This window comes from Folsomia candida, unplaced genomic scaffold (genome assembly GCF_002217175.1).
Source record: "Folsomia candida strain VU population unplaced genomic scaffold, ASM221717v1 Fcan01_Sc031, whole genome shotgun sequence".
Classification (NCBI taxonomy): Eukaryota; Metazoa; Arthropoda; class Collembola; order Entomobryomorpha; family Isotomidae; genus Folsomia; species Folsomia candida.
Window position 1 is genome coordinate 319563 of NW_019091223.1, and position 16364 is coordinate 335926.

The 16364-nt window shown below is 38.4% G+C and overlaps 1 protein-coding gene across 5 annotated transcripts; it reads left to right on the top strand.

Annotated features, from left to right (window-relative positions):
• The first annotated feature begins 1096 nt into the window (after positions 1-1096).
• Positions 1097-3020, top strand: LOC110860372. Of its 5 annotated transcripts, none has more exons than XM_035860179.1 (3): positions 1097-1222; positions 1288-1392; positions 1982-3020. In XM_035860179.1, exon 3 carries the CDS (start codon positions 1999-2001, stop codon positions 2836-2838), a length of 840 nt encoding a protein of 279 aa, XP_035716072.1. In that variant the 5' UTR covers positions 1097-1222; positions 1288-1392; positions 1982-1998; the 3' UTR covers positions 2839-3020. The 5 variants fall into 5 exon arrangements, with proteins under 5 accessions (XP_035716072.1, XP_035716073.1, XP_021965103.1 ...); XM_035860180.1 differs by having other exon boundaries at positions 1106-1222; positions 1288-1310; XM_035860181.1 differs by having other exon boundaries at positions 1138-1212; positions 1288-1310.
• Positions 3021-16364: the final 13344 nt, after the last annotated feature.

Below are 16364 nucleotides of genomic sequence, written 5' to 3' on the forward strand. Positions count from 1 at the left end.
CAATAAATAAATAGTCTGGGAATAAGATGAAATGCTATATTGGTAAAACTTATGTACTCCTTGTCTCGAGTGAGTCGAGGTCATGAAGGAGTAGGGAATAATTTTAAAAAAATTCCGTAACCATCTTGCGATCGAGGGAATCTAAGGTTCGAAAGTTTTTGTGACGTATTGGACCGTCAAATAATGTTTTGACAGACGTGTTTGACTGGGTCAATCGGATTAATTTCTAACATTCTTGGTTGAAATGGAAAACACAAGTAATGAATTAAATTAGTAGTTTAATTATGTCAAATAGGATAGCAATTGGTGTCTCAGTAACCAGTGCAGATATTTTGACCTTCAATCTAACCTTGAAGGCAAAAAGAATTATTGAAAATAAATTAGAATTTATGGCCAATTAATATGTACCACCAATAATTTAGAACACATTAACGATGTATATAAACATATATGTATGATGAATAAAACCTCGGTGCTAATCGTAGTCAAACGGTGTAACTTCACCAAATTGTGATAAATTTATCCTCGACGGAGACAAATTGTCACTAGTTTGTGTTAATTTTATCACCATTAAAAAGGCGGGAAACATTATCATCGCATAATGAAATCAAATATGCACACCATCCGTGACGATTAATCCCAGGTTTTAAAGGGTGCGCAACAAATATGAATATGCATTTTTCATCACTTTATCTAAATTCGAGAAGCAATGATTTATTTTTCAAATCGAAGCGTGAAACCAACCGTTCGAATAATAATACATAATAAAAATCATCTAAAATAATGTCCCCGGCTTCCGTGGTCCCTGACATGGACAATCGTGTGCAAGAAAAGTCCTCGAAACGTTATGGATCCTATGCACATTAAATCCATTGAAGATTATTACTTACGTGTGCAAATAAACATGAGCTTATTTATGTACAAATGTATGTCATTACTTATTATTTGCCTGCGTCACAATAAATATGCGCTTATCTGCTTTATCTGGTTGGTATCACGAGTTGGATCTACATATCTGTTGTACATACATACTTAGAATCGCTAAGTTTATTCAAATCTATATAGTAGTTGAGTTAATTGGATATTAAATTACCCAATAATTTGCTACTCTTGCGTCAGTGTGAATTAATCTGTCGAGTAGAATCTTCTCTGTGAGATTGTTCCTTTAGGAGAATAAATTTTTTCCAGGATTAAGCCCACTCTTTTCCTCAGGTACAAATTGGTATGTGTGTAAACCTACAGAATCTGTAATTTGGAACTAACTGCACATAAACTCTAAATAATTAGGGGACAAATCGTCACTGGTGGAGGTACTTTTTATAGTAATAGTTAAGGAGACGTTTTGTAAACTAGGGGAAATTAGTCGAAAACTCGTATATGTACCAAATACACGTAATTTAACAAAAATTGAACATCTTTATTATCTGAATATAAGTGTTTTTTAAACGAAATTATGTATTTATTGCAATTCTAAATGACGACGTTAAACTTGTTCTGTACAGGGGTTTTGACGAATTTTCACTTTGGTGACAAAACACCCATGAACAAGGTTATCTTCGTAAAAAACGGCAAAATCAGATTATTGCTAATCATTGACTTGCTCTGGAAATTTAAATAGATAATTTTCGGAGACAAATTTGTATAACAGAACGTTAGCAATTAAAAAAATATATAAGTACATACAATCAACATTTTTACACTTTTGAAGGAAGACATCTCAACTTCAGAAAAATTAAAACTCATTAAATCCTACTTAAAATATCCTCTGCCATTCTATTACTCAACGTAAGGACTATAAATTTGTTCAAAATTTTAAAATATTTTAAAATTTTGGGAGTCTATTTAGACTCCCACAGCGGAGAAATTATTAAAAATGCGCTGATTTTGACCGTGAATCATCGATAGTCCTCGGTTAAATGAGAATACCATTAAATTAATCCATAAATTTTTTCAACTAATTTTTACATGTGTAAATTTCTAGTCTGAATAGGAACCATCATGTCGTTCACGTCGCGGCCTCGCTTGTTCAACGGTGTCCCTTACCCGAGAGAGTTTTCTACCCAAATCCCACTCAGCCCAAATGTAGGATTTCCCGTTTGGAAACCGAGCATAAAACCGAAATTAAAGCCTAATTATCAAACCGGTCGGACCTGTTATGCGCATGCGGTTGCTTTCGCGCTGCACAACGCGATGAAACGAGTTGTCGGAAGGAGCGGCGGGTATCCTAAATTTGAAGACATTTTGAAGCAAATAATCGATGACTTTGGCACGGAAGGAGCACATATTGATCCAGTCCTAAAAAAATATACTGCCATCTACCGGCTACGATACAAACTCTTAGCAGGCGAGGAACAAGCCCGCGCTGCAATAGCGCATGGAAGAGAGATCGTCGCAAGTTTTAGTTTCTCGACAAAAGACGAAAACCAAGCTAACTCACGCGGTCAGTGGGACGACTTTGACGATTTCTTCAAGCGTAATCCCCGCGGAGTTTTGAAATCTAGGGATCTTGGCGATCACAAGACGGACAAGAAGAGCGCGCATGCCGTCTTCCTCTTCGACTGTGAGCCGAGCGGACTCGTGTTCATGAACTCGTGGGGGGAAGATTGGGCAGATGGGGGATATTTCCGCGTGGCGAATGCGGACGTACTCGGGGTAAAGTTTTTTGACGTTTTCGCGGTACAGGAAGATTTGAAATTGGAAGAAATTAAGGCTATTATTGACCAAAGGAGGGAGATGGGTAGGCAAATTTGCAAGCGCTGGGCTCCATTCACGTCCAAATTACTGTGGGAACCAGGCCCTAAATCCAGGTCGAACCGGGGTATGCCGAGTTCACATTAGTCTTGTGGCATCTAACTCACTCCGGGAATTTACGGTGGATTCATCATAATCGAAATTTTACCTGTTCACATTCATTAACTTTATAGTGAATTAACAAATTTATCGGTCTTTATTCAATCAGTTAATGAATATATAAGTAGTGAATTTCTTGTCAAATTTTTGAATAAATTCGTATTGATTAAAGTTGGACTAATGTTCATTTCACATTCATGAAGTAAATAATTTTATTCATTTTATTAATTTAGTATTCATGAAGAATGATTAAATAATCTTATTCATTTTTCACGTTTCGCCGTAATGCATGGAATATAGAAACATATTGAGAAAAGGCGAGGCAAATTTAAGATAAAATGACTAAAAAATCAATAACAAACAATTAATAAATATCTGCATATTTTCAAATTTTATACAAGCTAGCATTACACGAGTAATGTATCTCTATCATGCAACAAAAAGTTTCCCTTACCAATTCAGCAACACTTTCACCACCGAGTTGTGTATGTGGCAAAACTACACTTCTAAAACTGACAAACATCTGAATACGTAATGTTTGCGTGACAACAACTATTTTGATAGTTACGGCCGTGCAAATGTAATTAGTTTCTTGCTAGCTATGGGAAAATTAAATAGGAAAAGGCGCCGAAGGAAACGCTATTTAATAATTTACCTGTATAATATATTCTTAAATAAATGCGCAAAATATGTAACTGACAATGGAGGTTTCCCAAAGTATGCTCACAGATTTGGACCAAACTAGTGTAAATCGATCACAAATATAATAAATATGAAATTTGCAATTGGAACTATCTGCCAATGTTCAGGTTTAGCGGAGAAATTTGCATAGAAAGAGGAGAAAACGCACCCCCAAGGCAGGCAAATTTTTTATTTTCCAAATATGCTGCGCATTTTTGCCACTTTAGATGCAAATATCATCACTACACCTGCGCATTGGCGGATAGTTCCATTTGCACATTTCATACTAATTATATTTGTGATCGATTGAGACTAGTTTGGTCCAAATCTGTGAGCATACGTTGGGAAACCTCCATTGTCAGTTATATAATATTGGGATTATCTATGTATGTTGTTTAGAGGAACAATATTTTATTGTTTATTCATTTTAGTATAGATTATATTCGCAGAGATGTATGTATGTGTACAATTATTCCTTTTGAGAAAAGTCTAAACGCCCAGCGCTTCACAAAATTGCCCTATCCGAAATATATAAAAAAAACTTAACCTATTTCGTAGTCCTACAGTAAAAAAATCTCATCCAGCTCTCGTCCGGCTGGAAGAGATCCCAAAATTGCAGCAACATTTCCACGCTGCACTGCCATACTCATCCTCTGTATGAGGAAAGATGTTGACCTCTTCTCCCCAGTGAGGATCGTGATCCTCGATCCGATTTCCTTGATAAGGGACAGACCCTCCTTACCCCACACTCCCATTGTTTCGATGGCTACTGGTACAAAGATGAATCGATCCTGGAGGAATTCGTATTTTTTCCTCTTGGCGTCCTCCGCTCTTTCGGCTGCCGCACCAGGATGAACACACGTTTGAGGGAGGTAAGATGGTGCGAAGGTGTCCGAACATGTAAAGTCCCATACAAGGGGTCTCCCTCGTGCCCACGGTACTAATGTTAGGCCGTCTGGGCGCTTTCCGTCTTGGCGAGAGCACCCTGGTGGCTCTTTGATAGCGGGGGCTCCAGCAGTGCGGAGTGCTCTCCAAATCACGTCATTGGCAGCAGTGTGTCGAGAATGACGACCGGCACTGCTTTTGCATTTCAGGCCATGATAGCCTTTTGATGTCACGCTAGCTCCGCATGGACATTTGTGAGGGTGGCAAACGTCGCAACCAAGACGAAGGGCGCATGCTACCCGGAATGCCTCATTTGGGAGTAGCGTCCCCAGTTGTGGCGAAGGGACGGCATTGAGCCACGCCCCCACGTGTGGCTGTCCCATCGCGAGGAGACGGGCCTTATCTTCATGCGTCAGCGCCCCATTTTTGAGGTGACTTACGGCGGCCTCCTGTTGAGGCATCTCCCAAGCCGCTTGAACATCCCTAAGTTCGAGTGGGGGGAGTTCGGCGGGGCCCATCGGGATCCACATTTCTTCCCCTTCCTGCCTGGCGGTGTCGGTGTCATGCAGGTAAGGTGGCCGAAGGCGCTCAACAAGGGGCAGGGCGCTGTAGGCGGACGCTAAGAAACACGGAATCGCCACGTCTACAGCATGCCTGACCCCTAGGCCACCTTCACTGACCGGAAGGGAAGACTGAAGCCACGAATGCGGGGAAAGGGTACAGTTGAGAATCCCTTCCATTGGCTCCTTTAGTTTGGAGTCATATAGGGTGAGGGCGTCAAATCTTCGCCAAGTAGGGGCACAACGAAGAAAATATATGAGGCGGGGCGTGGATATGGAGGCCCGAAGGAGGAAAAAATCAGAGTGGGAGGAGAGTTCGAGTAGTCGGGTCCCAAGTTTTGCGAGTTGTTCGGCCTTTGCCCCCAATACAGTCTCGATTGACATATCGGCGAGAGGAGCACCCAGAAGAACGGCAGCTTCGGGGGGAATCTGCTGTATCCCCGGTGCTGCCCGGCAAAAACGCTCCAAAATTTCAAGGCGGGAACGTTCGTCCGCCCCTAGCACGCCCACTTCACAGTTGGCGGTGTTCAGGCGAAGACTAACTTCCTCCCCCATGCGGATAATGGTGTCCATCGCGACTAACACTTTTTCTGGGGTGTCCGCTATAGTGGCATCGTCCAGATACCACAGATTAAGTTCTGCCTCGATTGCAAGGATAATGGGCTGGACGACGAGGGCGAAGAGTGCGGGACCTAACGGGTCCCCTTGTTGGGCCCCGCGGCGGGAGGAGATGGGGGTGTCGCCATAGTATAATTGAGACGGAAAAGAATAAGCATGCGATAAAAAACTGAACATTGAGGGGAACCTTTCATGAATAATGTAGAGAATTGTATCCCGCCGAATCTCGTTGAAGGCGTTGTTAAAGTCGACTTTCAAAAAGGCTTTAGATGTCGTATGGGCGTGTCCCCAATAGATGCGGGCCGCATGTGCCGCCGCTTCGGCACCCCCCCTTATCCCCACCCCCAGTTGATGGGGTGCTAGGTATTCCACAAGGTCGGGGGACATTCTTTTCAGTGCGATTTTAGCGGAAAGGCGGCGCCATACATTTCCAACCGCCACGGGCCGAATCCCGCCAGTTTTCTTCTTTAGGGCGGTGAGGGAAGCTCCATAGAAAATCGGGCAGAAGGGGACTGGAACACTCCCGCTCAGAACAACATTTATTAAATTTACGATAGCCTCAAGTAATTTTTCCCCCACTTCTCCCTGCTCAGTGGCGACAAGGTCTTTCAAAATTTGCGGGCGAAGGGAATCAAGGCCCCCCGCTGAACCAGGCGGAAAGCTTGCTATGGCGGTGACGACTTCTATCGGGTCGACCCTTGGTGATTCCGAGTTATTTAGTGGTTCGGGATATTTGGTTGGTTCCGGGTGTGGCGGATGCTTAGTGATAAGCGCATCAACTGTCTCTTGGGTCCTTGGGGCTATCGTGTCGTCGGAACAGGCAAGCCTAATTGCCCCCCGGATATCCCCATCCGCTAGTTTCGCCTCCACTTTCTTTGCCACACTTTCCATCCCTCGAGGGGGCTTGGCGGGAGGTCGAGGGAGTCGTGCCGGTGGGGCTGCCTGGTCCAACAACCACCGGGACATATACATACATATGTATGTATGTATAATTATAATTAAAATACATCGGTGTGGGCAACAAACAAATAAAAGTAACTCCTATAGCGAAGAATATCCAACGAATGTTGGATATATTTTTATCACGGAAGAATAATAATGCCGAATTATCTGTACCATTTTTTATTTTTACTACTTATGTCCTTTCTTGCATGTATGTATGTAACGGGAACTTGACATTGTATCCAACGTTCCAAGATATCCGTCTTTGTTTCCCACACATTATTTTGTTGGACCTCATTAAGTGATACTTCAATAAAATTTCGGCGTCATATTTACATACCATAATGTATCTTTGGATTGTTGTGCTCATTGGGGCAAACTTATTTTTGGCATGTCACCCTGAATTGTCCAGTGTTTGGGGTGGCCTGTTTTCCGAGGCCGACGTAACCATGATATACACTCCTGACTGTGATGAATGTTTCCTTCATTATCGCGATGTCGCGGATGAGAATGCCTACACACCTACATACGCGTCATATTGTGCTCAGTCGAGCACTATCCGAATTTCAATACCAAAATGGAGCAAAGTCTCTGAAAGCGTGTCAGGACAACGATAATTCCGCACGACGTAAAGTAATTTTCTTGCCTTTAGATGTAACAATGGGTTATAATCGGCTGTCGACTAATCCGAATTGTGAAATCTTGAACAAAATTGCTAAAAATCTGCCCAATCAAGAATATATTTTTGCTTACACTTCTCTTCACCGGGGCTTGGCATGCTTACAACGTCACGTTCAATTCATAAGGACGGTTAAGTTAGTTATATATAAGATTAGCGACAACGAGACCTTATTTATTCCTTGTTTGACGTGCAATCCTATAATTTTCATGGAACTGGAGACTATTTCCTTCGCAAAAATAGGAGAAACTTGGAATACTGTAAATTTGAATATGCATAAATACTTTGTGTATGTCTTAGGATCAGTGGATATAAAGTGTGGCTTGCTCCAGGACGGATTTGTCAATCTAATAAACCTCTATATTTGTGAGGTGGGTGCGATTGCGAAAAAGTATAATTTGACCATCGTAGAATACAAGAGGCAGATGCATGCATGGTTTGGCGACACAAGTTTTGGGGTGTTTTCCTATTCAGACGAAATAAATATTACTTCCGATAATTACGTTTATCAAATTGACTTTGCTTCGATTAACTTCATTTCTATAAGTAAACCACCATCCCTTGCAAATGGAATTGAAACGTTTTTGTCTCCGTTGGATCCGGACAGTTGGATCTGCCTTTTCATCGTTGTTGTATCACTTGAAATATTTTTGACCTGGTCGGACTGGCGGAGTTCGACACAAGCACCCTTGATAACGAGAAGCGTCACCATATTGGATAAACTGATAGCTATGGCATGCATCCTTCTCGGACAAGTTGGTGAAAGCATGGGAAAAGCGTATCGTGCAGTATCGGTGGTCTTAGTCCTCCTGATTTTCTGGTTATTTGAGAATTTTATCCTAATGTCTAACCTATATCAGGGCTCGATGTATTCAAATTTGACCGTCTTAATACCGTCACCACCACCAAGCGGAGTAAATGATCTTGTCAACTGGGATATACCAATAGTTGCAATTGACTATGTTTATGATTATGTCAGCCTCTCGTATAAAAACGTACTTCTGAATTACATTATCCCAAAATTGCTATCACATGGTGTGCAGCAGTCTTGTCTAATAAAATTGTTAACCAAACTCCAAGCAAAATTTATACATGTGTCTGATAAGACGGTGTCAGGTTTGTTGAAAGCATTGGATAATCCTGCAATGCCTCATTGTATGATCGTTACATTTGTTTTCAAACACAACTTGGTTATGGTCGAGAGACAAATTAAATTTGTTGGAAATTATCACATTGTCCGAAATAGAGGTGATTCTCCCTTCAGGATGGTGCAGTATATGGTTGGAAGAAAGAACTTAGTTACTCCTTATTTCGCTAAAGAATGGAGTCGTATGCTTGAAGCGGGCTTGAGTCAGTTGTGGTACAATGTCTATCAGCAAAATATTGCACTTCGAGAAAAAGCTAAGCTCAAACGAATTAATAAATATTTTGAGGCCGTACAACGCGTGTTTGGAAATGTGAGAGAGCCCATCACATTTCATGAGTCTCATCCGGTTTCAGCCAGCCTGCTGTTGCCCGGTTTTGTGTTGAGTTCCATTATTATGGCAAGCGGAATAGCTGTGTTCATGCTAGAATGTCGAAAATATCTTGCGCAGAAACTAGAGATGTTGGTTAGGCTAGACGTAGCAATGTTTGGCGGAATTTTGAAAGTCCATTTAAATTTAGCTTCACCTTACCGCCATAAGAAATTGAGCAAAGTAATAATCGTCCGTAGTGTCCGCACGCTAGGTTCAGAGTTGTTAGAAAGATTATAAATATATTTATGTATATCAATACCGACTGAAAAATATTGATTTTATAAAGTTTATAGTAATTCTGATCGTGGGGGAGCTAATTAATATATCTGTACGCTTCTTAACTAGGGATGCACCTAGTAGTGAAAAATGAGACTCGGCCGAGTGCCGAGTACTCGGCAATTCTTGAAACGAGTACTCGGCCGAGCACCGAGTAGTTTATAAAAATCGTGCAAAATTTAATAACAATGAATATCTCCGAGCGTAATCTACCTAATTCTGATGGTATTAGTGTCGCTACAATTATGTAGACAGGTTTGGCGGAGATATTTGCATACAAAGAGGTGAAAACGCGTCCCAAAGTTAATAAATTCTACACTTTCCAAATTCACTGCACTTTTTTTCCTATTCGGACACAAATATCTATCTATCGATGGATATTTGCATTAGGAGATATTGTCTTAGGAAATTGTGATATAAATCTGCGATCACATAAATCTGTGATCAATTGAAATTAATTTGGTCAGCATTGATGAGCATACGTTTTGTGATATCCATTGCTAGCACAATCCAAAAGACTCGTTAACTTCGTCCCAAGCGCAACTGATAAATTTTGACTTAAAATACGCAAAAATGTTACGAAGTATATTTTGGAAAACTCAAATTGCCAGAAAACGTCATGAAATAAGTTTCACGGCCAAGATTATTTGCTAAAAAAATGGCCAAAAAATTGAGAAATACTCGGCCAAGTGGGGCGACAACACTCGGCCGAGTCCGAGTAGTAAAAATACACGCCGAGTCAGCCGAGTACTCGGCATGGCCGAGTACTCGGTGCATCCCTATTCTTAACCTTATCTAGAAGAGAACGTATTCTTAAAGTTAACAGTACCTAATTCCTACTATTTCCAAAAAGAAATCTTTTAGTTAACTTTCAATATTCCTGAAATGTTACTTAACGTTGATGATTGCCTTAATGTTATTCTCCTTAGTACACCGACATATAAACACAAATACCGTAAAACCTCAATTTATAGCCATATTCTAATTAAAATGAATAAATTCATTTTACTTCCATCGAAAATTTGATTTGGCACTGCGTGATCTACACGATTCTTAAATGAACTGATAGTTGTAAAGTTCAATGTAATCCTTAGTTCAGAAATTGGGCAACTTGTTGGCGGTGTGTCCAACCCGCAGTGCCTTAAGCTGCAGTGGACTCCCCAAAACTTACGCTTTCCAAAAGGATTGAAATATATAGAGTGTTGATTCATATCTTGGATCAACTGTTTGTAATGCTTAAAGAAGTCTGGTAAAGTATGGTGTTTAATTTCGATAAGATTTTTAATAAAAAGCTTGGATCGTTCTGATTTGCTATCTTTTGTGGTGGACCACACATTAGGCATACAAAGGATATAGTTTTCGACGTTATATTGTTGTATAAAATGATGGATGTCAGTCTAAAGTCCGAATAAAGAACGAAATAGTAATTAAATTGCCAATGTATACGTCCAGGGTAGCGGTCAGTGATGATAACAAAATCTGGATCCTCGTTGAAGGCCGCCATCCCCCACATTACGTTGATTAGATTAACTGGCGGCGACAAGAGAAGAGCGACATGACAGTTTAAAAATACCAGCTTGAAGTTGCTGTTCGGGAACGGAAAATTCGGAATAACTCCATTCCTATCCGTGAAACTAGCATTAGCTCGAATGTACCTGTTTTTCGGATCACTTAAGTCTTCCATCACAAAGTTAATTGTCAGATTCAAATTTAGATTTTGGAGTTCTGCATAACTCGTATCCCAATTTCTGAAGCTCCTCCGCTCGTAAAATACTTGAATCGTGCAATAGTCCAGCATATTTATAAAAGATGTCCAACTTATGGTGTTGTGTGTTTCAGAGTTTTTCCCATTACTACTCTGACTGGACCAATTATAACTGTTAGATAAAATTAAGAGTAGCAAATCAAATATAATTTGGATAAACATTGGCACCTCAGGATGGTGTTGTTAAATCTTGGGATATACATGTTTATAAACGATTATTTATAACAGAATTATTTTGCATACATATGTTAATCAAATAATTATAGGAAATTAATTTTTAACGTTCTATAACTAGGATAAAAGCTTTTAAAGATAGGTTTCACCTGACTAAAACTCTGCGGATAAATTCTCTTTAAATAAGCTTTCAGGTGCATATATATTTTCATACTTGTTGGAAACCCTTTAGATCAATAAAGAGTATTACTATACATACATATTTTAAAAAAATATATAAACATTTCATCAGTACCAGGTGGCCCACTGAAACTGTATGATAAATAAGACGCTATAGCTTTAACAGTTTTTGCGTTACAGAATTCTAGTAAATTTTAGTCGAAGGCCAGTTAATTTCTGATTAGAAAACAATTTTTAATTTCGAAATTTCCTCCCCCCGCAATAATGCAGCTCTCAAGACGCCGCCTGCAGTCCTTTTCCGAAGCACGCACTGAATTCGTGGACATAGTGTTTCATTTCATGATCAAAAATTTTTTTCAGACCTCTAAACTTCTATGAGACTTAGAACACACCTTTGCCCCTAACTTTGATCATTTTTCATATTCCGGTGATTCAAATCCAGCAAAGATGATGACCATTTCTAATTGGAGATAAAGACCGGAATTTGGTTTTTTAGCTACGCTTGGGTCATTTTTGCACTATAAGTTCGTGCTGAGTCCTGCTGAGAGGTTCCATCGATTCCATTGAATTGGATCTCACTTAGGGGATGTACCACGGACTCAAAAACATATTTTAAGAAATTTAATTCCCCCATCTCCCCCCCAATTTTCAGCAAAATGTAGAGAAATTACCCCAATTAGCTCCCACCCACCAAAATCATCAAAAAACCTGGATAATGTGACTTTCTGACCTTTTGTCTATATTGGGGGATGTCTCTGACCGATTTTGCGTAGATTAGGCCAACTCGCTTGTTAAAAGATTTTTCCGATGTGAAAATCTCCTCATTTGTAAAAATAATCCTGCTCACTTTTTTGGAGCGTACCGCTTGAGGTGACTGCTGCATTTCTTTAATCTAGCTTTCCTTTGGGGTTCGATCAGGCTGTGGCAAGTACCACATTTAAAAGTCCTAAGTCTAAGGTTCAATTTGAGCACTCATTGGATAATTTGCATCGACACTGTCAGCAGTGAGCCCGGTTTCCGTTGGAATTTCGTGAATTTCTTCGGATTCCAGGCTTGAGAGGCTTCCCGATGGTTGTGGTCGTTGGAGGTTTTCAAAAAATTCTTCTTCGACTGTCCTAAGTCGATCTGGTCCCCATGAACGTTCTTATAGTCCGTTGGACTAAATTAAAGTTCACGTTAGATTCCTGTCACACTTTTCAAATTCGCTATTTCTCGTCCCATTTTTTTGGTGAAAAATTATCGCCGCCCGCGTCTCTTCAATATTTTCCCTGCTGGTATACTTTGCAAGATGTTACAAATTGATTAGTGTTATTTATGCAAAATCGCATGAGGAATCTAATGCACTTATCAGATTTTCATTATTTCCAGCGGTTTTAATGATAAGCGCTAGGTACAGCTACAGTGGGCCCAGTAAGTAGTTAGCTTATAAAACACACATATGTAAGTATGTACAGTAATAATATTGATAGAATATTTTATTGCAATTTTCTACGTAAATGTATGTATACTTAGCAGTGTTTCGGGTGCAAGTAACCACCTGCAAGAAATAACCGCAAGAAATTGGTTTCTTGCAGCTATTTTTACCGGCAAGAAATGCAAAGTACAAGAAACTCCTTCCCGCCGCCATAGTTCTGAAGGCGCGTCGCTAGATGGCGTTGTGTTTCTTGCACTTTCTTGCATTTCTTGCATTTCTTGCTTTGCAGTGCAAAAAATGAGAAAAACCCGCAAGAAACGAAACACTGATACTTGGCTCATTAATAATAATGAGATATTGGTAAAGACATGTATATGTAGGATATGAAATTAAAATGTGAAAAATATTATGTATTTAGGTCGATATAATTTTGAAGTACATTTTTAAGTACATACAAACATCAGTATATGTACACAAGGGTGTGGCTAAAGCGCCAAATCATAGAATTTGATTTATGGGTCATCTATTAAAAATGCGTCATTTTTTGTACAAGAGTATTTGGCACTCACCCTACTTCTTATAAATTTTGAGTCTGTGCCGTTCTTGTAATTATTCACATACCAGGCCGGTTAATAAGAAATTCAACATAAGAGGTAGTACAGATACGTTTTTAACGGATGAACCATAGCAACAATAAGAACGTTGTTCTTTGCAATTCTTCAAATTTATATGTAGCATCTATATTATAATTTCGAAAAGTCCGTCCCGTGAAATTTTCCGTGACATCCCAGCATTCTGATTGGCTGCCAGCTTTCTAAATCCGCCAATCACAGCACGCATATATTTTCGGGTACAATCGATGTTACAATCGATGTTACAATTGATGTTACAATCGATGTTACAATCTATGTTACAACTTATGTTCAAACAAATGCCTACGTAGAAACGTTACCTTAGAAACGTACAAAAAACGCAAAATCATCAACGCCTTGAAAATTCCTTCGTAATACAAAATTTCCTTCGTAAAGTTTAAACAATTCCATAGCAACATAAAAAATGTCCTTAACATCGTCAAAAAAATTCCTTAGCAACATAAAAAATATTCCTTAGCAACGTCAAAAAAATTCCTTAGCAACATAAAAAATTTCCTTAGCAACGTCAAATAGTTCCTTAGCAACGTCACAAAAATTCCTTAGCAACATAATAAAATGTCTTTACCAACGTCAAAAAAATTCCTCGACAAAATTTAAAAAATTCTTTAGATACGTCAAAAATTTTGCTTAGCAACGTGAAAAAAATTCCTCAACAACACATAAAAGATTCCTTAGCAATATAAAAAATGTCTTATCAACGTCAAAAATTTTCCTTGGCAACATAAAAAAATTTCTTTAGCAACATAAAAAAATTCCTTAGCAACGTCAAAAAATTCCCTAGCAAATAAAAAAAAATTCCTTAGCAACATAAAAAAATTTCCTTGGCAACGTAGAAAAATTCTTTAGCAACATAAAAAATGTCCTTAGCAACATAAAAAATTTCCTTGCCAACGTAAACAAAATTCTTTAGCAACATAAAAAAAATTACTTAACAATATAAAAGCCTTCCGTGGCAACATTTAAAAAATCCTTATAGGAGCCTAAAAAATCCTTAGCAGCATAAAAATTACTGGATGATTTTGGACTTCGACAATAAATATCAATAGACTTTAGTGACTTCCTGACTTAACTACATTTGCTGTTTGTTTACTTAGAATTATAATTTTCATCGAGCTTAGTGCATCGCGTCCATTATGTACTGGCTTAACTTAATATTCTTGCAATGATCGTGTAAAATAATTGATGTGGCCCGTCTTGGGGACGGGCTTATGGGCTAGTCGCATATAATTAACTATAAATATGTCGTTTAATATTGTTAGTTAAAGTTGTATGGGTTTATATGTACTTCTATTATAACTATAGCAACATATGATATAAGTATCCAAAGGATAGTGGTATCTATTTTATTCACCTAGCAGAGATAGGCAGGAAGCGGTTATTTTATACTTATCTAAATTTATTTAATCGTCTCAATAAAATGTATTTCCTTGTTTTCATGTTGGCACTGCGTAAAATACAAACATTCCAAGAAAAGAAGAATGTTTTTATAATATCCAATCCTGAGAGGCAGTTCAGCCAATTCTCAATTCCATACAACATTAATTGTCTGAATGAACATATGTAGGTGAAATGAATATGAAACGAATTATTTATTCCAAAAAAAAGATTAAAATGTTATTTCTAGTATCCTTCTAATTCAGATTATGGATTCCCTGTGCCATAGCTGGTATTGCAATTATTTTCATGGAAATTTTCGCTTTGTTCAACCTACAAATTCTTAAGAAAGCTTGGACCACTGAGGGTTATTTACGTTATTTAGAACGATTCTGAATTTTAAAAGCTCCGAAATTAAAATGAAGATCGCGTCATCATCCATGCAGAGGATTTCAATTGAGAGAAAATTATTTTGTTCGGATACATAAAATTATCACGGGTATTCATAATTCATGCAAACTGCTTGGAGAAACATTGAACACTATTTCTGAACGAAGAATTTTTTCTCGGTTAACGAATTGGTCAAGCATCTTGGTACATAGAATGCATACATTGAAGAAATGAAAGGGTTGTAGTTCCACATGAGTGTTTGGAAATGTGGAGTTTGTGTAAAGCACGAATACGAAATTTAGTTATTTTGTCTTCGCGCTTCCAATTATTGTTGGAATTATTTGTACAAATAAGGTATGCGCATTAAACAAATATTTCCTTTTGTATATAAATATTAAAATGCATTTTATAGAATTTATACGTAGTAGAATTAGACTTATGTGTACATATAATAATGTTTCATTCATTGTAAAAACCTTCAATACATATCTACATAACTACCCGCAAGTTTCAGGTAGTTATTTTCAGGTTTGAGGCTGAAGCCGCAGAATATGAATGTATAAAGAGATTCTTTGCTTGAAAGGGTCACTGGTCCAGAATATCTATGTACAAAAGGGTTAAACTCTTCCTACTTTTCAAGGAAATATGTATGCACGACCATAAATAAATACACCTCGATACTTTTACTTCTTTACCTTAATTTTGTGGTGTTTTAACACTTGTATTTTCCACTGCGAAGGGAACGGTGGCGTAGTTAAATCAAGACTATTTTTTAACTTCCGTCTCTACAGACATCAAATATTTTTTAGCGTAATTGCATGTTAAGTTAACATTGTTAACATAATCAGGTTGGAAATCCAGAGAAATTAATTTATTACGGAGCGTTCCACTGAAAAAAGGTTAATTTATTCAACAAGAATTGGAGCATATTAAATAAACCGTAGTAACGTTAGAAGTAGCTCACCCTGTAATATATAATTACCATGCACCTTTGCACCTTGGGTGCAAAATTATAGTAGTTCAACAAAAAATAGATCAATAAATTTTATGCAATTATGCACCAGTGGTGCATAAAAACGAAGCATAAAATAGATCAATAATTATTATGCAATTATGCATCAATGGTGCAGAAAAACGAGGAAGATGGCAAAGTATTTTGCACCATAACCGTGGAGGGTCAGATAAAATTTCGAAAAATTTGTGTCAAAATTGTATGATAATTTCTCCCGGCTATTCTGTACCATTGGTGCGTTTTGCATCAATTAACCCAATTGTTTCGCATCATTTCGTGTTACCGATTGTTAGATACCAACGGTGCTATTAATTTATTAAAAAATGGACCTGATCCATTCTAGTGAGTATCAATTGATGCTCACCCAATTGTTTCGCATCAGCTTGGATAACCA

Excerpts from the sequence above, each read along its gene's own strand:
- LOC110860372 (XM_035860179.1), top strand. The coding sequence starts at position 1,999 with ATGTCGTTCACGTCGCGGCCTCGCTTGTTCAACGGTGTCCCTTACCCG.